This window comes from Pleurodeles waltl, chromosome 3_1 (genome assembly GCF_031143425.1).
Source record: "Pleurodeles waltl isolate 20211129_DDA chromosome 3_1, aPleWal1.hap1.20221129, whole genome shotgun sequence".
NCBI classification, from domain to species: domain Eukaryota; kingdom Metazoa; phylum Chordata; class Amphibia; order Caudata; family Salamandridae; genus Pleurodeles; species Pleurodeles waltl.
This window is the reverse complement of record NC_090440.1, coordinates 973,733,738-973,756,640: the sequence shown is the minus strand read 5'-3', so window position 1 is coordinate 973,756,640 and position 22,903 is coordinate 973,733,738. Positions and strand designations below refer to the sequence as shown.

Here is a 22,903-nt window from a genome sequence, read left to right as displayed (position 1 = left end):
TATCACTGGGGTACAACACACCTTTAAGTTAAGTCGAATAAATACATGATGGGCTCGGGATCAGGTATATCACTGGGGTAAAACACACCTTTAACTAAAGTCGAATAAATGTCCTTGACGGGTTTACAGTAGTTTAGCCAAAACAGTCATATAGCAAGTGAGACACACCATGAACATTTACCTTAAAAAAAAGCACAGATTTAAAACTTATCAATGAGAGGGATGGATGGAGGGATAATTCAATGAATTTTGCAGCTTGAAGAAGTTGAGTTAGGGGAAGGAGATGTTCTAAAATCTGAGCTGTGAAATAAACGTCTCCTGAGAGCACGTTCCGATGCTGAGAACCTAGTTTCAGGAAGCTGTTTTACAGGTTGTAACTGTGTTGGTAGGCATGTGAGGTTACATTAAATAGTTTAATAAGTCCGTCATTTCTGGTCTTTATCAGTTTTCGTTTCCCAAAGTAAACATAACTTTCAGCATCAGTGGCAGCCAGTGTCATTACATGCAGATCGCATCAACCTCGCATTACAATGTCGATCATTTGTTAGATCTGACAGTAACTCTCTGTACGACAGCTTTTCTTGAAAGTTGGACACTGGACTTGTATAGCATCTGTCTCTTGTTCTGTTGTTATACTTGGCTCTGACATACTCCTTGCAGTCTTTATCGGGACGATAAGTTCATCCTTAATGAGAAATTATGATATGAAAACAAGCCATACACTATTCATTTTAAACCTATTTGCAACTATTTTAGTAATCTGTGTGAACTAATAGTAATATTTGTTTCAAGTGCGATGGGGTGTTTTTGTATTGGTTTTGGAGCTGACTGTTGAGAGGCAGCTGGTAGGTAAAGTCTGCCATTTTGGAAGAGAGGTGGGCTAATGTATTTGATGTTTAGTTGAGCAAGCACGTATGGGATGTGAGCCTATGTAAATGTGTAAGCAGCCACAAGTGGTGCTGTTGCGCCGCAGTGCTACGGATGCTCTTGGCTGCAGCATCAGCAAACATACATTTAGCAGCAGGACCACTGGAATTATGCGGTTGCACGGCCGCAAAGATTTTCACATAATTGTAGATGTGCCACATAATCCAGCATCTGCTGCACAATCAGCAGATATTAACAAACACACATTTGTTTCTAGCTCAATGGTTCAAAAGATACCAAAAATGCAGCATAATTTGTCTTTTCTTGATGGTTAAGTAACTTAACCATGCCACACAATTTGGCCCTCCCCTGCCACATAATTCCAGTGGCCCTGTTCAATAGAATTTCATTACTTTACCTAGATCAATCACTTTATTGATGCAAGTATATGTCTATTAACTAATTTGTTCAATCATGCTGCGTTTACCTACATTACCATCCTTGGAAGCTTTAACAACTAGTTAGAAAAAACATGTTGACTGAGCTATTTGTCAGTAACTTATGGCTCAATATTGGGTGATTCGAAGATATAGGGATAGTCTTTATAGTTATTTTCAGAAAGACATCTGGCTTGGGTCTAGTCTTTATGAGCCACTCTCCCAAACTGTGTAGGAGAGTGGGTCCCCACCAGGGGTCTGGGCACTCCTGGGGGTCCATGAAGCCTCCTGAGGGGCTGTGACTGCTTAGAAAAGTAACTATTAACAGATTCATAAAATGTAAATAAATACAGTGCCTAAATGTTCAATTGACATTTTTAAAACGTACTGTAAATGCCAAGACTTTGAAATTGGAGGCTAAAATTAAATCAGTATCCTTAAGATTGATTTGTGTAAGCAGTACAGGCGCATCAAACTGAACATAGTATGGACAATGTCTGGCTTCAACTGAATTTAGAAAAGCTCCAACTTTTGTACTAAAATTAAAAATATATATATTTTATTTGTTTACAAATTAAATAAAACGAGTTATCATTTGTGTATGTGTTTGAAAGTATGCATGTTTCTCTATTTGTGTGTATTGTTAATGTTTAGGCCTGAGTCCCCGAGTTCCAGTAATGATAAAATTGGGTCCCACATAAGTTTAAAAAAGTTGGGAACCACTGGTGTAGCAGCTTTAGTGAGGGGGAATAATAAGAAACATTTAGAGCCTGGGGAAATTAACCTTTTAACATCCTGTACAACCTTTCTTATGTCCTAGAACACTCATAGTGTCTCCTAAAGGCTGTTTTTTTTTTACCTTGAGGAGAATATGAGCTACTAGTCTAGTGCTGCTTTGAGTTCCTTAGGTGCTGTTTTCGGGGCTTGGGGAAGATGACAACATGATCCGTTAAATAGCGCAGGATACTTGTATCACATGCAGACTGGTCACCTTTGTGAACATTCTACACTCCATAACAGCCTACTTGAGGCCAAGTAGTAACTAATAAATGTTTGCAGAGTTTCTGTCAATTTTCATCTAAGAGAGGCTTCCTACCAACATTAAGTAGCTCCTATCCACTGATTATTATGTCTTGATGTTTGTTTTCAATGAAACTGCCATTTTAAGAGCACAGCACTGTATTGTGGAGGTGTATTGTAACAGGTTTCTACCCTGATGATTCAGAATCCTAACTACAAAACCTTTCACCAAACGTATTCTTTGCATCAATATTTAGCCAGCAAGGGGCTCCCTTTCAGTACTTGGGCAAAACAAAAATTATAATAAAAAAAAAAACCTGCATTTAAGGCTGTGTGTGTGAAAAACGTCCACCTAACAACTAGGGAATGCTTACAATAATTTAGAATTTCTAGAGCTCACTAGTGCTCATGAAAGGGTTAAGAGAACCACAAATCCCTGAAAAAAAGTGTCTAGTTACATTTAACAGGACAAATACTTGGTTAAAAATTGGGAGCATTAGGTTTTACTAGTATTTTAGGTTAAGTAAAGCCTTTTGGACACTACCATTTGCATCCAGCTTGATGCTTTGTGGCCAACTCAACGTACGGTCAGAAATATAAAGCACCTCACTACATATTTGGGACTTAAAAGCTGTCTGAAATAAGCGACCCTCACCCACCCGCTGTAATTCCTCTGGGAGTTCATTGCAGAGGTGGGGGGTGGTTGGGGAGCAATCCACACCTCCGGCATGAGGGGGGGTTGGGGAGCAATCCACACCTCCGGCATGAGGGGGGGTTGGGGAGCAATCCACACATCCCGCACACAGGTGGGGCGGTGAACAGCAACCCACACCTCCCACGCCGGGGGGGGGAGAGCAATCCACACATCCCGCACATGGGTGGGGTGATGAACAGCAATCCACACCTCCCACGTCGGGGGGAGAGAGCAGCCCACACCTCCCGCGTCGGGGGGGAGAGAGAGCAGCCCACACCTCCCGCGTCGGGGGGGAGAGAGAGCAGCCCACACCTCCCGCGTCGGGGGGGAGAGAGAGCAGCCCACACCTCCCGCGTCGGGGGGGGGAGAGAGCAGCCCACATCTCCCGCGCGAGAGGGGGGGGGAGAGAGCAGCCCACATCTCCCGCGCGAGAGGGGGGGGGGAGAGAGCAATCCACACCTCCCGCGCGAGAGGGGGGGGGGGGAGAGCAATCCACACCTCCCGCGCGAGAGGGGGGGGGGGGGGAGAGCAATCCACACCTCCCGCGCGAGAGGGGGGGGGGGGGGAGAGCAATCCACACATCCCGCACACAGGTGGGGCGGTGAACAGCAACCCACACCTCCCATGCCGGGGGGGGGAGAGCAATCCACACATCCCGCACATGGGTGGGGTGATGAACAGCAATCCACACCTCCCACGTCGGGGGGAGAGAGCAGCCCACACCTCCCGCGTCGGGGGGGAGAGAGAGCAGCCCACACCTCCCGCGTCGGGGGGGGGAGAGAGCAGCCCACACCTCCCGCGTCGGGGGGGGGAGAGAGCAGCCCACACCTCCCGCGTCGGGGGGGGGGGGAGAGAGCAGCCCACACCTCCCGCGCGAGAGGGGGGGGGGAGAGAGCAATCCACACCTCCCGCGTCGGGGGGGAGAGAGAGCAGCCCACACCTCCCGCGTCGGGGGGGGGAGAGAGCAGCCCACACCTCCCGCGTCGGGGGGGGGAGAGAGCAGCCCACATCTCCCGCGCGAGAGGGGGGGGGAGAGAGCAATCCACACCTCCCGCGCGAGAGGGGGGGGGGGGGAGAGCAATCCACACCTCCCGCGCGAGAGGGGGGGGGGGGGGGAGAGCAATCCACACCTCCCGCGCGAGAGGGGGGGGGGGGGGAGAGCAATCCACACCTCCCGCACACAGGTGGGGCGGTGAACAGCAACCCACACCTCCCATGCCGGGGGGGGGAGAGCAATCCACACATCCCGCACATGGGTGGGGTGATGAACAGCAATCCACACCTCCCACGTCGGGGGGAGAGAGCAGCCCACACCTCCCGCGTCGGGGGGGAGAGAGAGCAGCCCACACCTCCCGCGTCGGGGGGGGGGAGAGAGCAGCCCACACCTCCCGCGTCGGGGGGGGGAGAGAGCAGCCCACACCTCCCGCGTCGGGGGGGGGAGAGAGCAGCCCACACCTCCCGCGCGAGAGGGGGGGGGAGAGAGCAATCCACACCTCCCGCGCGAGAGGGGGGGGGAGAGAGCAATCCACACCTCCCGCGCGAGAGGGGGGGGGGGGAGAGCAATCCACACCTCCCGCGCGAGAGGGGGGGGGAGAGAGAGCAATCCACACCTCCCGCGCGCGAGGGGGGGGGGGGGAGAGAGAGCAATCCACACCTCCCGCGCGAGAGGGGGGGGGGGGGGGGGGGAGAGAGAGCAATCCACACCCCCCGCGCGAGAGGGGGGGGGGGGGAGAGCAATCCACACCTCCCGCGTCGGGGGGGGGGAGAGAGCAGCCCACACCTCCCGCGCGAGAGGGGGGGGGAGAGAGCAATCCACACCTCCCGCGCGAGAGGGGGGGGGGGAGAGAGCAATCCACACCTCCCGCGCGAGAGGGGGGGGGGAGAGAGCAATCCACACCTCCCGCGCGAGAGGGGGGGGGGAGAGAGAGCAATCCACACCTCCCGCGCGCGAGGGGGGGAGGGGGGGAGAGAGAGCAATCCACACCTCCCGCGCGAGAGGGGGGGGGGAGAGAGAGCAATCCACACCCCCCGCGCGAGAGGGGGGGGGGAGAGCAATCCACACCTCCCGCGCGAGAGGGGGGGGAGAGAGAGCAATCCACACCTCCCGCGCGAGAGGGGGGGGAGAGAGAGCAATCCACACCTCCCGCGCGAGAGGGGGGGGAGAGAAATCCACACCTCCCGCGCGAGAGGGGGGGAGAGAAATCCACACCTCCCGCGCGAGAGGGGGGGAGAGAAATCCACACCTCCCGCGCGAGAGGGGGGGGGAGAGAGCAATCCACACCTCCCGCGCGAGGGGGGGGGGAGAGAGCAATCCACACCTCCCGCGCGAGGGGGGGGGGAGAGAGCAATCCACACCTCCCGCGCGAGGGGGGGGGAGAGAGAGCAATCCACACCTCCCGCGCGAGGGGGGGGGGGAGAGAGCAATCCACACCTCCCGCGCGAGAGGGGGGGGGGGAGAGAGAGCAATCCACACCTCCCGCGCGAGGGGGGGGAGAGAGAGCAATCCACACCTCCCGCGCGAGGGGGGGGGAGAGAGAGCAATCCACACCTCCCGCGCGAGGGGGGGGGAGAGAGAGCAATCCACACCTCCCGCGCGAGGGGGGGGGGGGGAGAGAGAGCAATCCACACCTCCCGCGCGAGGGGGGGGGGGGAGAGAGCAATCCACACCTCCCGCGCGAGGGAGGGGGGGGGAGAGAGCAATCCACACCTCCCGCGCGAGGGGGGGGGGGGAGAGAGAGCAATCCACACCTCCCGCGCGAGGGGGGGGAGAGAGCAATCCACACCTCCCGCGCGAGGGGGGGGGGAGAGAGCAATCCACACCTCCCGCGCGAGGGGGGGGGGGGGAGAGCAATCCACACCTCCCGCGCGAGGGGGGGGGGGGAGAGAGCAATCCACACCTCCCGCGCGAGGGGGGGGGGGGAGAGAGAAATCCACACCTCCCGCGCGAGGGGGGGGAGAGAGCAATCCACACCTCCCGCGCGAGGGGGGGGGGGGGAGAGAGCAATCCACACCTCCCGCGCGAGGGGGGGGGAGAGAGCAATCCACACCTCCCGCGCGAGAGGGGGGGGGGGGGAGAGAGCAATCCACACCTCCCGCGCGAGGGGGGGGGGGAGAGCAATCCACACCTCCCGCGCGAGAGGGGGGGGGGGAGAGAGCAATCCACACCTCCCGCGCGAGAGGGGGGGAGAGAGCAATCCACACCTCCCGCGCGAGAGGGGGGGAGAGAGCAATCCACACCTCCCGCGCGAGAGGGGGGGAGAGAGCAATCCACACCTCCCGCGCGAGAGGGGGGGAGAGAGCAATCCACACCTCCCGCGCGAGAGGGGGGGGAGAGAGCAATCCACACCTCCCGCGCGAGGGGGGGGAGAGAGCAATCCACACCTCCCGCGCGAGGGGGGGGGGGGGAGAGAGAGCAATCCACACCTCCCGCGCGAGGGGGGGGGGAGAGAGAGCAATCCACACCTCCCGCGCGAGGGGGGGGGAGAGAGAGCAATCCACACCTCCCGCGCGAGGGGGGGGAGAGAGAGCAATCCACACCTCCCGCGCGAGAGGGGGGGGGAGAGAGAGCAATCCACACCTCCCGCGCGAGGGGGGGGGGGGAGAGAGAGCAATCCACACCTCCCGCGCGAGGGAGGGGGGGGGGGAGAGAGCAATCCACACCTCCCGCGCGAGGGGGGGGGGAGAGAGAGCAATCCACACCTCCCGCGCGAGAGGGGGGGGGGGGGGGAGAGAGCAATCCACACCTCCCGCGCGAGAGGGGGGGGGGGGGGGGAGAGAGAGCAATCCACACCTCCCGCGCGAGGGGGGGGGGGGGGGGGAGAGAGCAATCCACACCTCCCGCGCGAGGGGGGAGAGCAATCCACACCTCCCGCGCGAGGGGGGGAGAGCAATCCACACCTCCCGCGCGAGGGGGGGGGAGAGAGCAATCCACACCTCCCGCGCGAGGGGGGGGGGGAGAGAGCAATCCACACCTCCCGCGCGAGGGGGGGGGGGGGAGAGAGCAATCCACACCTCCCGCGCGAGGGGGGGGGAGAGAGCAATCCACACCTCCCGCGCGAGGGGGGGGGAGAGAGCAATCCACACCTCCCGCGCGAGGGGGGAGAGAGCAATCCACACCTCCCGCGCGAGGGGGGGGGAGAGAGCAATCCACACCTCCCGCGCGAGGGGGGGGGGAGAGAGCAATCCACACCTCCCGCGCGAGGGGGGGGAGAGAGCAATCCACACCTCCCGCGCGAGGGGGGGGGGAGAGAGCAATCCACACCTCCCGCGCGAGGGGGGGGGGGGAGAGCAATCCACACCTCCCGCGCGAGGGGGGGGGGGGAGAGAGCAATCCACACCTCCCGCGCGAGGGGGGGGGGGAGAGAGAAATCCACACCTCCCGCGCGAGGGGGGGGAGAGAGCAATCCACACCTCCCGCGCGAGGGGGGGGGGGGAGAGAGCAATCCACACCTCCCGCGCGAGGGGGGGGGAGAGAGCAATCCACACCTCCCGCGCGAGAGGGGGGGGGGGAGAGAGCAATCCACACCTCCCGCGCGAGGGGGGGGGGGAGAGCAATCCACACCTCCCGCGCGAGAGGGGGGGGGGGAGAGAGCAATCCACACCTCCCGCGCGAGAGGGGGGGGAGAGAGCAATCCACACCTCCCGCGCGAGAGGGGGGGGAGAGAGCAATCCACACCTCCCGCGCGAGAGGGGGGGAGAGAGCAATCCACACCTCCCGCGCGAGAGGGGGGGAGAGAGCAATCCACACCTCCCGCGCGAGAGGGGGGGGGAGAGAGCAATCCACACCTCCCGCGCGAGGGGGGGGGAGAGAGCAATCCACACCTCCCGCGCGAGGGGGGGGGGGGGAGAGAGAGCAATCCACACCTCCCGCGCGAGGGGGGGGGAGAGAGAGCAATCCACACCTCCCGCGCGAGGGGGGGGGAGAGAGAGCAATCCACACCTCCCGCGCGAGGGGGGGGAGAGAGAGCAATCCACACCTCCCGCGCGAGAGGGGGGGGGAGAGAGAGCAATCCACACCTCCCGCGCGAGGGGGGGGGGGAGAGAGAGCAATCCACACCTCCCGCGCGAGGGAGGGGGGGGGGGAGAGAGCAATCCACACCTCCCGCGCGAGGGGGGGGGGGAGAGAGAGCAATCCACACCTCCCGCGCGAGAGGGGGGGGGGGGGGAGAGAGCAATCCACACCTCCCGCGCGAGAGGGGGGGGGGGAGAGAGAGCAATCCACACCTCCCGCGCGAGGGGGGGGGGGGGGGGGAGAGAGCAATCCACACCTCCCGCGCGAGGGGGGAGAGCAATCCACACCTCCCGCGCGAGGGGGGGAGAGCAATCCACACCTCCCGCGCGAGGGGGGGGGAGAGAGCAATCCACACCTCCCGCGCGAGGGGGGGGGGGGAGAGAGCAATCCACACCTCCCGCGCGAGGGGGGGGGGGGAGAGAGCAATCCACACCTCCCGCGCGAGGGGGGGGGAGAGAGCAATCCACACCTCCCGCGCGAGGGGGGGGGAGAGAGCAATCCACACCTCCCGCGCGAGGGGGGGGGAGAGAGCAATCCACACCTCCCGCGCGAGAGGGGGGGGAGAGAGCAATCCACACCTCCCGCGCGAGAGGGGGGGGAGAGAGCAATCCACACCTCCCGCGCGAGAGGGGGGGAGAGCAATCCACACCTCCCGCGCGAGGGGGGGGGGGGGAGAGCAATCCACACCTCCCGCGCGAGAGGGGGGGGGGGAGAGCAATCCACACCTCCCGCGCGAGAGGGGGGGCGGGGGAGAGCAATCCACACCTCCCGCGCGAGGGGGGGGAGAGAGCAATCCACACCTCCCGCGCGAGAGGGGGGGGGGGAGAGAGCAATCCACACCTCCCGCGCGAGAGGGGGGGGAGAGAGCAATCCACACCTCCCGCGCGAGAGGGGGGGGGGAGAGAGCAATCCACACCTCCCGCGCGAGAGGGGGGGGGGAGAGAGCAATCCACACCTCCCGCGCGAGAGAGAGGGGGGGGGGGGGGGAGCGCAATCCACACCTCCCGCGCGAGAGGGGGGGGGGGGAGAGCAATCCACACCTCCCGCGCGAGAGGGGGGGGGGGGAAGAGAGCAATCCACACCTCCCGCGCGAGAGGGGGGGGGGGAGAGAGCAATCCACACCTCCCGCGCGAGGAGGGGGGGGAAGAGCAATCCACACCTCCCGCGCGAGGAGGGGTGGGGGGGAAGAGCAATCCACACCTCCCGCGCGAGGAGGGGTGGGGGGGAAGAGAGCAATCCACACCTCCCGCGCGAGGAGGGGTGGGGGGGAAGAGAGCAATCCACACCTCCCGCGCGAGGAGGGGTGGGGGGGAAGAGAGCAATCCACACCTCCCGCGCGAGGAGGGGTGGGGGGGAAGAGAGCAATCCACACCTCCCGCGCGAGGAGGGGTGGGGGGGAAGAGAGCAATCCACACCTCCCGCGCGAGGAGGGGTGGGGGGGAAGAGAGCAATCCACACCTCCCGCGCGAGGAGGGGTGGGGGGGAAGAGAGCAATCCACACCTCCCGCGCGAGGGGAGGGGGGGGAGCAATCCACTCCTTCCCTCCCGCGCGAGGGGAGGGGGGGAGCAATCCACTCCTTCCCTCCCGCGCGGGGGGGGGGGGAGCAATCCACTCCTTCCCTCCCGCGCGGCGGCGGGGGGGAGGGAGCAATCCACTCCTTCCCTCCCGCGCGGGGGGGGGAGGGAGCAATCCACTCCTTCCCTCCCGCGCGGCGGCGGGGGGGGAGGGAGCAATCCACTCCTTCCCTCCCGCGCGGCGGCGGGGGGGGAGGGAGCAATCCACTCCTTCCCTCCCGCGCGGCGGCGAGGGAGCAATCCACTCCTTCCCTCCCGCGCGGCGGCGGGGAGGGAGCAATCCACTCCTTCCCTCCCGCGCGGCGGCGGGGAGGGAGCAATCCACTCCTTCCCTCCCGCGCGGCGGCGGGGGGAGGGAGCAATCCACTCCTTCCCTCCCGCGCGGCGGGGGGGAGGGAGCAATCCACTCCTTCCCTCCCGCGCGGCGGGGGGGGGGAGGGAGCAATCCACTCCTTCCCTCCCGCGCGGGGGGGGGAGGGAGCAATCCACTCCTTCCCTCCCGCGCGGGGGGGGGGAGGGAGCAATCCACTCCTTCCCTCCCGCGCGGGGGGGGGAGGGAGCAATCCACTCCTTCCCTCCCGCGCGGGGGGGGGGAGGGAGCAATCCACTCCTTCCCTCCCGCGCGGGGGGGGGAGGGAGCAATCCACTCCTTCCCTCCCGCGCGGCGGGGGGGAGGGAGCAATCCACTCCTTCCCTCCCGCGCGGCGGCGGGGGGGGAGGAGGGAGCAATCCACTCCTTCCCTCCCGCGCGGTGGCGGGGGAGGGAGCAATCCACTCCTTCCCTCCCGCGCGGCGGCGGGGGAGGGAGCAATCCACTCCTTCCCTCCCGCGCGGCGGGGGGGGAGGGAGCAATCCACTCCTTCCCTCCCGCGCGGCGGCGGGGGGGGAGGGAGCAATCCACTCCTTCCCTCCCGCGCGGCGGCGGGGGGAGGGAGCAATCCACTCCTTCCCTCCCGCGCGGCGGCGGGGGGGAGCAATCCACTCCTTCCCTCCCGCGCGGGGGAGCAATCCACTCCTTCCCTCCCGCGCGGGGGGGAGGGAGCAATCCACTCCTTCCCTCCCGCGCGGCGGCGGGGAGGGAGCAATCCACTCCTTCCCTCCCGCGCGGCGGCGGGGGAGGGAGCAATCCACTCCTTCCCTCCCGCGCGGCGGCGGGGGGAGGGAGCAATCCACTCCTTCCCTCCCGCGCGGCGGGGGGAGGGAGCAATCCACTCCTTCCCTCCCGCGCGGGGGAGCAATCCACTCCTTCCCTCCCGCGCGGGGGAGCAATCCACTCCTTCCCTCCCGCGCGGGGGGAGGGAGGGAGCAATCCACTCCTTTCCTCCCGCGCGGGGGGAGGGAGGGAGCAATCCACTCCTTTCCTCCCGCGCGGGGGGAGGGAGGGAGCAATCCACTCCTTCCCTCCCGCGCGGGGGGGGGAGCAATCCACTCCTTCCCTCCCGCGCGGCGGGGGGGGAGCAATCCACTCCTTCCCTCCCGCGCGGCAGGGGGGGGAGCAATCCACTCCTTCCCTCCCGCGCGGCGGGGGGGGGGAGCAATCCACTCCTTCCCTCCCGCGCGGCGGGGGGGGGGGAGCAATCCACTCCTTCCCTCCCGCGCGGCGGGGGGGGGGAGCAATCCACTCCTTCCCTCCCGCGCGGCGGGGGGGGGAGCAATCCACTCCTTCCCTCCCGCGCGGCGGGGGGGGGAGCAATCCACTCCTTCCCTCCCGCGCGGCGGGGGGGGGGAGCAATCCACTCCTTCCCTCCCGCGCGGCGGGGGGGGAGCAATCCACTCCTTCCCTCCCGCGCGGCGGGGGGGGGGAGCAATCCACTCCTTCCCTCCCGCGCGGCGGGGGGGGGGGAGCAATCCACTCCTTCCCTCCCGCGCGGCGGGGGGGGGGAGCAATCCACTCCTTCCCTCCCGCGCGGCGGGGGGGGGGAGCAATCCACTCCTTCCCTCCCGCGCGGCGGGGGGGGGGGAGCAATCCACTCCTTCCCTCCCGCGCGGCGGGGGGGGGGGAGCAATCCACTCCTTCCCTCCCGCGCGCGGCGGGGGGGGGGGAGCAATCCACTCCTTCCCTCCCGCGCGCGGCGGGGGGGGGGGAGCAATCCACTCCTTCCCTCCCGCGCGGGGGGGGGGGGGGGGAGCAATCCACTCCTTCCCTCCCGCGCGGGGGGGGGGGGGAGCAATCCACTCCTTCCCTCCCGCGCGGCGGGGAGGGAGGGAGCAATCCACTCCTTCCCTCCCGCGCGGCGGGGGGAGGGAGCAATCCACTCCTTCCCTCCCGCGCGGCGGAGGGAGCAATCCACTCCTTCCCTCCCGCGCGGCGGGGGGGGGAGGGAGCAATCCACTCCTTCCCTCCCGCGCGGCGGGGGGAGGGAGCAATCCACTCCTTCCCTCCCGCGCGGGGGAGCAATCCACTCCTTCCCTCCCGCGCGGGGGAGCAATCCACTCCTTCCCTCCCGCGGGGGGGGGAGCAATCCACTCCTTCCCTCCCGCGGGGGGGGGAGCAATCCACTCCTTCCCTCCCGCGGGGGGGGGGAGCAATCCACTCCTTCCCTCCCGCGGGGGGGGGAGCAATCCACTCCTTCCCTCCCGCGGGGGGGGGGAGCAATCCACTCCTTCCCGCGCGGCGGGGGGGGGGAGCAATCCACTCCTTCCCGCGCGGCGGGGGGGGGGGAGCAATCCACTCCTTCCCGCGCGGGGGGGGGGGGAGCAATCCACTCCTTCCCGCGCGGCGGGGGGGGGAGCAATCCACTCCTTCCCGCGCGGCGGGGGGGGGGAGCAATCCACTCCTTCCCGCGCGGCGGGGGGGGGGGAGGCAATCCACTCCTTCCCGCGCGGCGGGGGGGGGGGAGCAATCCACTCCTTCCCGCGCGGCGGGGGGGGGGGAGCAATCCACTCCTTCCCCGCGCGGCGGGGGGGGGGAGCAATCCACTCCTTCCCTCCCGCGCGGCGGGGGGGGGGGAGCAATCCACTCCTTCCCTCCCGCGCGGCGGGGGGGGGGGGAGCAATCCACTCCTTCCCTCCCGCGCGGCGGGGGGGGGGGAGCAATCCACTCCTTCCCTCCCGCGCGGCGGGGGGGGGGAGCAATCCACTCCTTCCCTCCCGCGCGGCGGGGGGGGGGGAGCAATCCACTCCTTCCCTCCCGCGCGGCGGGGGGGGGGGGAGCAATCCACTCCTTCCCTCCCGCGCGGCGGGGGGGGGGGGGGGAGCAATCCACTCCTTCCCTCCCGCGCGGCGGGGGGGGGGGGGGAGCAATCCACTCCTTCCCTCCCGCGCGGCGGGGGGGGGGGGAGCAATCCACTCCTTCCCTCCCGCGCGGCGGGGGGGGAGCATCCACTCCTTCCCTCCGCGCGGCGGGGGGGGGAGCAATCCACTCTTCCCTCCCGCGCGGCGGGGGGGGAGCAATCCACTCCTTCCCTCCCGCGCGGCGGGGGGGGGAGCAATCCACTCCTTCCCTCCCGCGCGGCGGGGGGGGGGAGCAATCCACTCCTTCCCTCCCGCGCGGCGGGGGGGGGGGGGAGCAATCCACTCCTTCCCTCCGCGCGGCGGGGGGGGGGGGAGCAATCCACTCCTTCCCTCCCGCGGCCGGCGGGGGGGGGAGCAATCCACTCCTCCTCGACCCCTCCCCCGCGCGGCGGGGGGGGGGGGAGCAATCCACTCCTTCCCTCCCGCGCGGCGGGGGGGGGGGGAGCAATCCACTCCTTCCCTCCCGCGCGGCGGGGGGGAGCAATCCACTCCTTCGCTCCCGCGCGGCGGGGGGGGAGCAATCCACTCCTTCCCTCCCGCGCGGCGGGGGGGAGCAATCCACTCCTTCCCTCCCGCGCGGCGGGGGGGGAGCAATCCACTCCTTCCCTCCCGCGCGGCGGGGGGGGAGCAATCCACTCCTTCCCTCCCGCGCGGCGGGGGGGGAGCAATCCACTCCTTCCCTCCCGCGCGGCGGGGGGGGAGCAATCCACTCCTTCCCTCCCGCGCGGGGGGGGGGGAGCAATCCACTCCTTCCCTCCCGCGCGGGGGGGGGGGAGCAATCCACTCCTTCCCTCCCGCGCGGCGGGGGGGGGGAGCAATCCACTCCTTCCCTCCCGCGCGGCGGGGGGGGGGAGCAATCCACTCCTTCCCTCCCGCGGGAGAAGGGGAGAGCGAGCCCTCCCTCCCGCGGGGAGAAGGGGAGAGCGAGCCCTCCCTCCCGCGGGAGAAGGGGAGAGCGAGCCCTCCCTCCCGCGGGAGAAGGGGAGAGCGAGCCCTCCCTCCCGCGGGAGAAGGGAGAGCGAGCCCTCCTCCGCGGGAGAAGGGGAGAAGCGAGCGAGCCCGCCCACCCTCCCTCCCTCCCGAGAAGGGGAGAGCGAGCGAGCCCGCCCGCCCTCCCGCAGGAGAAGGGGAGAGCGAGCGAGCCCGCCCGCCCTCCCTCCCGCGGGAGAAGGGGAGAGCGAGCCCGCCCGCCCTCCCTCCGGAGAAGGGGAGAGCGAGCCCGCCCTCCCTCCCTCCCGCGGGAGAAGGGGAGAGCGAGCCCGCCCTCCCTCCCTCCCTCCCGCGGGAGAAGGGGAGAGCGAGCCCGCCCTCCCTCCCTCCCTCCCGCGGGAGAAGGGGAGAGCGAGCCCGCCCTCCCCTCCCTCCCGCGGGAGAAGGGGAGAGCGAGCCCGCCCTCCCTCCCTCCCTCCCGCGGGAGAAGGGGAGAGCGAGCCCGCCCTCCCTCCCTCCCGCGGGAGAAGGGGAGAGCGAGCCGCCTTCCCTCCCTCCCTCGGGAGAAGGGGAGAGCGAGCCCGCCCGCCCTCCCGCGGGAGAAGGGGAGAGCGAGCCGCCCGCCCGCCCTCCTCCTCCTCCGAAGGGGAGAGCGAGCCCGCCCACCCGCCCTCCCTCCCTCCGAAGGGGAGAGCGAGCCCGCCCACCCGCCCTCCCTCCCTCCGAAGGGGAGAGCGAGCCCGCCCACCCGCCCTCCCTCCCTCCGAAGGGGGAGAGCGAGCCCGCCCACCCGCCCTCCCTCCCTCCGAAGGGGAGAGCGAGCCCGCCCACCCGCCCCTCCCTCCCTCCGAAGGGGAGAGCGAGCGAGCCCGCCCACCCTCTATATAACTGGATGGTTTAAACTAGATCTGCTCACGCCCATTGTTTTTTTTTTTTTCGGCCTCAGTTGCAGCTATGCCATTTTTTTTAATCTGTTAACCTCTGTTGTTTACAGTAATTCTGCTGTTAGTATAATCATTGCACTTTGTCCCTATCAGCTACTGGCATCACAGTCTATGATGGTACGTCGCTGTATACAAATTATCAGCTAGGAGCCTGCTTTGGGAATAACTCGCTGCACATCCCTCTAATGTCAAAGTCAGTTACTTTAATTGAGTCCTTTGCACGATAAAAACCTCTTTTTAAGATTAAAAAAAAAAAAACGTACTTTATAGATGTTGTTACCGTCCCGTCTTTGTACAGCATTTTGTACTTTCTATTGTGGACCATTTTCCCTTCTTGACTAACTATGGCTTAGCCCGGGTCCTAGGGGAAAGCATCAGGTGGTCTTTTAAGCGGTACATCTGCAGCAGGCTCTACCTACGAAAACCTGCTGCTACTTTCCCAACACTGCAATTTGCCTGAATCAATAAGGTCTTCCAACTTGCCTGTTCCCACATGTTTTGCAAACCCTTGCCATGCTCCCGTTGCACTTTCTATTTATTAGACACAGGCGGCCTACAGTTCTGTCTGTTGCTATAATTTTGAGCATTACATAAGCTTGTTTTTTTTTTTCCAGACAATTTAGAGGCCATCAGCACGCATAGGTATGCTGTCAAATTGCAGAAATTCGTGCTCTGTTAAATTTTGTATACGTGTTTGTTAATTTTAATTATGATTTACGCAAACCTCTAGCAGTCCTATTAAATAGGACTAATCCATTACTTGAGCCATTTGACCTGATGGGGATGTCGTGTAATTGTGTTAGAAGCAGAAACATTGATAATTGGTGGCCCATTCATTTTGCTATATTTTTGTTCTATGTAGGGTTTAAGTCAAAGGGTGTTTGAATGATGTTACGTTGTACGAGTGAGGACGTCAGGGCGGAGTTACGTTCATTTTTAATTTGTGTTCGCTGTGGCATACATCAGCATTTTTGCATGTGAGGCGAAGAGATTTACATCTACTATACGACCAAGTCCGACCAATAGATCTGCAGCAAATAAAAACAAAAACAAGCGATGCACAAATAAGGTACTTCTTAGGTACTGAAACGTGAAATGACTCCATATTTCAGCTAAAAATAGGCAAGCTAAATGAAAGTGGGTCTGTCACAATTTACTTCGACAGTCCTCACGTTCTTTAATCAATATTAGTATAAAAAAAAAAAAAAAAAAAACATAGGTCAACTGCACAAGCGCAAATCAACTGAGAAACCTAAACCCAAGTTTTAAAGTATTCACAAGAGTAAGGCTTCTGTATGTGTTAGGAGTCCCGTGATGGGTTTCCTGTATGCAAATACAATAGCTTTTTGAACAATGCCAGACTCAAATATGCTTTCTACATGCAAACCATATAGCCATTACATCCACAATTTGCCAAAAGCACAGCATTATCCCAATAGAAACTGTTAGATAGCAAAAGCAAGCCAAATCCAACACCGATAAAAATGCAAAGTCAAAGCTGAACCAGCAATAAATTCTGCTACTTCATCATTTCAGTGAGAATTAAACATGTAATCATTTTAATGTAAGTGAAACTCCATAACTCACTACCAAAAAGCCATGCTTAACACTAGTCTTAAACGTTCCCTTGCTGACCAGCTTCAAGTATAGGGAGCATGTGTTCCTATCTATTACGATTTATCCAGAAAGCAGAAAACACTGAATTTGATGTTGAAAGACCGATTCCCTTCAAAACAAGCATTCTACAGGGCTGAGACAAGTTTGGTATGCTAAGATGTCCATCTGTCAGATGTTGACAGTCAAGAAAAACGTCAGCCTCCCTGTCTGTTGGCCTATTCTGTACTTCAATGTATCTGTTAAAGCATTAATAATACAGTAGCATGGTAGATTTTTATTTTTTTTAATGGACCCATTTGTCCAAACAAGCGTTTGACTCAAACCCCATCAAAAGTACCAAATTAAAAAAAAAAAAAAAAATCACGTAGGCGCAGGCAACATGAGGAACGGGTAGGCAACATGAGGAACGGGTAGTCTGAGGTGTGTATTTAACAATCAAAATACAAGTACGAACTAACTGATCCCACCCCCTACAACAGCAAACGCTCAGCCATGTCTCCCAACTTGACAAGATAAAAATGCCCGAGAATTTACCTTTCAAAAAGGATAGACCCAAGAGTATTGGAGAATTGCATCTAAACCATCCCACTCCCAAAAGCGGACCCACCTGCAGTACTGCCCTGCGAGCAAGCAAGAAGTGGTCATTGATGTTCCAGAGATTCAATGTGCTTGAGTGTGCGGATGGTCGGTGCATCTGCATATTTTTGCATACTATGGGCTTAGCAGAACATCGACAGTTTTCCCAAAGGAATCGGTCACAAAACAAGAGGTATTTTAATAACTGTGACGGTCAAGAGTATTGAGCTAAACATGGGACATCTAAAAGCCCGTCCCGTTTGGGGAGCGAGCCATGAAATGAACGTCTGGGTGGGTCAGGCACATAGGATCCCCCTTCAGATGCGTGGTGAATGTACAACTCAAATCTTCTTCAGTTGGATAACCAAAGTTTAAGTGCCATGAGAGATTCTTTAAAGCAACTGCAAAACGTGGAATGAAGATGCCCGACAAAGAGGGTGGTTATAAACTAACACGCACATAAATCTGATGAGACCCCAACATAGCGAGACAAGAATTTCATAGTCATACCCAGTGCCTACAAACTGCTCCATCATCATCATCATCATCATCATCATCATCATCATCACCCCCTCAGCAGAAGACCAGTCAGCGTGTAGGAACAATACCTTGAACACGGTTGACGAACAGACGATGCACCTGAAACTTATTTCAACGCAAGGAAGCTATATCTGCGTGTATGAAATACATTAAAGGGTATGGTCTATGTCAAGGAATAGCAAGCAACACACTAAAAAGTACCATTAAACAGAAGCCACATACTTTTTTTTATTCAGGCCCTTGGCCGACATTCGCCATGAAAGCACAGAACTTTCTATAATTTAATAAATATGATTTCCTGAATAGAACAGGCTTCTGCGTGCACCAGGCCTGCGCCTTCAGAATATACCGCACAAGAACAAATAAACTACCTGAAATTAAAACAGAGTGCAAATCTAGGTTATTAAAGAGGCGAGTTTTAAGGCGAGAAAAAGACCCGATTGAACCACGTCTTGTAAAGATGCGTAAAACAACTTAATGAAATAAAGTAACTAGTCAGTGCTGTTGTAAAGCCACGGAAAAGCAAGCGACAACAAAATAGGTAAAGATGCTGGCATTGCACAGGTGGCTACTGTCTTATCTATTGTGTGCCCCTGCTGACAGCGCCACTGAACCTCCCAAGGTCACTGACACTGGCGGAGGGTGTAGGTCCAGGCAGTACTCTTACAGGAATGAAGCTAGTATAGAAGAGGGTTTGTGAGCTCATCAGCAGGGTGGTTGGACCATTACATCAGAGGCAATTATAAATGGCCAGGAACCGGAGCGGGAGCCAATCGGATCACACACAGGATGTCAAGCTAAGACCAACTGTCTCCTGCCTCTGATAGAAGGATTTTTTACCTCCATAATTCAAATCCCGAAGCAATCTGCGCTTACTCAGATCAGATGGCTGTTTACAACATGGCCATGAGGCCGAGTGCAGCAGGGTGCAGACAGCCGCCCTCTCCGCCCCCAAGCCAGTACAGGACATCATGGGGCTACACACCAGTACAGCCCTCCCTCCCCAACCTATGGGAGCTCTGTGTACAGCCCCTCCCCCAACCAGGGCACATCTGTCAGGGGTGTGAGCAAAGTGCCCCTCACCCTCGCTGACAGCGGAACTCTAATCAGCGCTAAGGCTGAATCCCACCCGGCATTCTCTAGCGACCCCCACCATACCAGCCGGTGTAGGGGTACCCCTTACAGTGCCTCACTGGGCGCTACAGCATGAAAATCCACACTATATAACTACCTTCATAAACGCTCGTGAAGCCTGGAGGACAGTGAGAGAACAAGGCACAGGCAGCCATTTTAGAGAGAACACAATAGCAAAAAAACGAGCAGAAGGAAGAAGTATGGGAGACAAACCTTGTCCGGCAGGATAACTGTAACCCAATACAGTGGACACCCCTTATCGTCGCACAACCGAGCTCGGTACCCCTCTCCCCATGATTCACGCGCATTAACAGATCAGCTACACTCTGAAAAAACGCAAGCAGTAAGGCACCCAACCAAACACCCCTGTGCACTACACTAAACCACCAGGGAGCTTTTATTTAAAGCGTTCGCCACTTAACGCTGCTTGACATCCTGCCCGGCTACTAGCCGTTGTACATTAAGTGACTCCATCACTTGAACTATGATTTAAAAATCACGTAACTTAGGAGGGCACATAAATGCACCTAAAAGCCTACAGTCGTGTCGCCATTTAAAGTATCAACACCCTAAACTTAGCAACAATTAACAGTATACCTACGCCAGTACAAGTAGAAAAAATAGCCTATCCGTCCTGTTATATGAACTCACAGGCCTCTGCGCCCCGAACCTGGCCGGCATTTGGCCACAAAAAAACCATACTTAGGTCAATGCATCTCAGCTCCAAAATAGCTGATACCCTGTATACACAAACGACCAACTGACAGAGTGCTTGAACGATCTTCCACTTGGTGATCATCACCCAGTACATACTGAACAGATTTTCGTACACTCAATGACCAGTCACTTCGTCAGAATCACGACCTGGTGCCTGGAACAAGGCCCCTTTCAAGCTGCAACCCTCAACCCTTACCGGTGACTCCTCGCCTCATTGTTCCATACCCCTGTTCTCCTCCCCATGAGGCACACCGCTCTATTCTTTGTACTTTTGCCCCACGACTCCCGCTCCCCTTACCTGCGGAGTCCTGGGCAAAGGCTGCCCGCTGCTGCCGGGGCTGGCGGGTCCGTGGTGCCCCCTCTGCTGAGCGGCCCCCCATCCTCCAGCTCCCGGTGGACCTCCATATTGGGGGGCGGGGGCTCCGTCAGGACCTTCGGGTGGGTAGCCGGGGTAGGCGCGGGCGGGCGCGGTCAGCAGCTGGTTCAGAGTCGGGGTGGCGGTGGGGGAGCCCCCCAGGAAGCGCTGGGGTCCTCCGGGGTAGGGCTTGGCGCGAGGGTAGGGCGGGTAGGCCCGGCCCGGATAGGGAGGGTAGGCCGGGTAGTAAGGGTCCGGGGGCTCGCGATAGGGCGCGCCGTAGCCACCCGGCTGGTAGGCCGCGGGCTCGGGGGGGCTGCTGGGTCCGTTGCTCTCGGGGGCGGCCGGCTCCCCTCCGCCGGGGGGCGAGGCCTCTTCCTCGTCGGGGCCGCTCTCCGGCCCGCTGTCTGCGGCCACCTCGCCCGGCTCCTCGGGGCCCCCGCTAGGCTTCAGTTCCGGAGGGCTACCGAGGCCCGAAGGGGGGGCTGCGGCCGAGGCCACCTGCGCGGCCATCACCGGGGGGGCGGGGGGCTGCTCAGTGCGCAAGAGGCCTGCTCCCGGCCCCGCGGCCCCGGCACATTCCCCCCCACTGCCCGGGAAGGGAGCTCTGGGTCCCGGGAGAGGGGGCCCGGGGTCTCGGAAGCGGGCGGTAGAACCGGGACAAGGGCCGTTAGGCCCAGGAGCGTGCGAGGGGAGGGGGTCTGCAAGCCCGGCAGCAGAGGCGGCGGCTCCGGGTGGAGGACTCTGGAGGCCCGAGTAGGCCCGAACGGAGAGAAGGAGATCGCTGGAGGAGGAGTGGTGGTGGCTGGGACGAAGGGGCAGCCCGTGGGCGGGGGCCGTAGAGCCCGCGGTGTGGTGCTGGGGGTCGCCCTGAGTGGGGGTCCCGTGCGCGCGCGCGCGCTCCCGCCTGGCCCGGTCCGCCCTGCTGCTCGCGCCTAGCCGCCGCCGCTCCTCTCTCTCTCACTCCGACACGAGGCTCAGCGGCAGCTCTGCCATTTTACCGAGAGCCGCGGAGCGCGCGGAAACCCGGAGCGGAGCCAGCGCCGGGCGGAGCGGGGCCGGCCCGGAGCACAAAGAACAGGCGGCCAGGGGGAGCGCAAGAGCCGGAGCGGAATCCAGCGGGAGTCGGGGCCGCACAAAGAGCCGGAAACCGGCCAAGATGCCGAGCGGAGCGGGGCCGGAAGCAGGGTGCACCGTCGGTGAAAGAGGTGAAACCCGGAGCGGAGACCAGGGGGAGGGGAGTCTGCGGGGAGCGGGCCTGCCAGAGATAACACACACACACAGAGCGCAACTGAGGCGAGTTGGAGGACCCGGAGTGGATTCCGGAAGGAACGGAGCCAGAGCGCGCACACTGGGCAAACTAGAACAAGAGGGCGGACGAAAAGGGAATCCCGGACGGATCCTCGTTGCCACATCTACTATACCAATGTTTCGTGCAGGGCAAGTGGAGCTGACGGAAAAAGGGTACAAGAAGGCGCATACTGTAGGCTGTCAGGTCACATTAGGCGAAATCACCGCAACCCTAAAAGAAGACACTGTGCCCAGCAAGAAAATGATCTAGAAACAGCGCCGTGTCCATCTGAAAACGCTCGTTCGGCCTTACTGAGCTATGCCGACGAACGTGATAAGTATGACCCTTAGGGCAAAAACAAGCATCTACAAATGCAATGGAGTGTGCCTTAGCCAACCGATGATGTTGGTTTTCTTTTTACCATAACATATGTCACAAAATAATAGGAATGTGCTAACAACAAAGAGTGAAAAAAACACAATTGCTGATAATGTAATAGAGCAATACATGTACTTCCTAACAGTTAGGTGTACTTCGAACAGGCAAAGAAACCCTTCTTACTTTTATTGCACTTCACAGGAAAATATGATTCTTTTGGACAGTCTTCAAGAATGAGCTCAATCAACTGTGCTCCCACAGACACATTGCGTCTGGCTACAACTATGGTTTTTACATTTTAATATAAAATGAACAGCAAAATACACATTCTACAATACATCTGAGATATGTGGCGATTTCTATCAATATTCTTATTACTCGTAAACGTACACTTTTTCAAGAACTGAGAGTTGATTCCTATTGTAAATGTGTGAATATTAAACGATGGGGGCGCAAGTGTCGTATATGTGCAGTGTAGGGTGAAAACATAGCACTAGCACAGCAGAGTGGGACCTTTGTCAAGGTATGTTCACAGAGCTACTCAAACATCTTTCTACCGCACCTGCGTAACCTGTAGTTCGGTGTATGTTTCTGCCCTCTCGCTGCAATATGCAGCGTCTTGTGGGCCTTTCATCCAGGTCAGGAGTAATTGGGGTTTCCTCAGCAGGAGTAACAGAGCGGTAAGTCTCCTGGTGGGCCCTGGCAGTGGTTTGATATAGCCCAAAAGAATAAGAATTAGGGAGCAGTTCACCTGTGTCTCAGTGATTGTACTGGGTGCCAGCAGGCATCAGGTGTGCGTCACGTATACTTAGGACTAGGTCGGTGTGCGCAATGACTGGCACGGACAGTAGTTGCTTTTATAGCTCAGACCAGACTAACGGAACCACACCCAGGCTTCCCTTTTATTAATATTCCAGCGTGCGCCGCATTCAACCATTCAGGTACACGGGGGTCTCATATGACATTACCCACATTGTTACATTATTGGAATAGTACATCCCTCCCCAGATTCAATAAACAAACCCAATGCAAACAATAAGCAAGACGCAGATCAATCGAGTCAATTGCGCTCAGGCTCAGCATTTATTGATTACCCTGCTTAGCGTCCAAGTCAGAAACTCTGCTAATCTTGAGGAGGGAGCAGAATTGTGTCTCGAGTGGTATCTGGTATGGCACCCCTCGACCCCCCTGAATGTCCGCCTGTTTGGATCCGTCTTCACCTTCGGTCTGGTACGCATTTGCTTCAGGAGCTACGTTGAGAGGCCCTATCTGTCGACTTGTGCCCGCTGGACTCACTATTTCTGTCTCTGATCGCAAGACTTCGAGTGGTGGGGTCTGACTCACGTTCTTGAACAGTAAGTCCTGATTTTCATCCTGGACAGGATCATCTGCTGCACTCCCTCTTACCTTCTTGAGGAACGACACATTCCTTGTGACAGCCCATCACCCTGACAGACGGTTATTATGGGACCTTGGTTTCTGACTACCCTCCATGGTCTTTTCTTGAATGGCAAACAAAACTTGCTGCCTGGATATCTGTCCTTTACTAGGACCCAGTCCCCAGGTAGAATCAGGATTGTATT

General features: G+C 60.3%; 1 protein-coding gene across 1 annotated transcript in view; it reads right to left on the bottom strand.

Moving 5' to 3' along the window:
- The window catches only part of ARID1A (AT-rich interaction domain 1A), a 593,039-nt gene extending 572,010 nt beyond the window's left edge, over window positions 1-21,029 (bottom strand). The window contains exon 1 of the mRNA XM_069224049.1: window positions 19,595-21,029. Coding sequence (XP_069080150.1) covers window positions 19,595-20,164 — 570 coding nt within the window. The 5' untranslated portion in view covers window positions 20,165-21,029. The remainder of the gene's footprint in view (window positions 1-19,594) is intronic.
- Window positions 21,030-22,903: the final 1,874 nt, after the last annotated feature.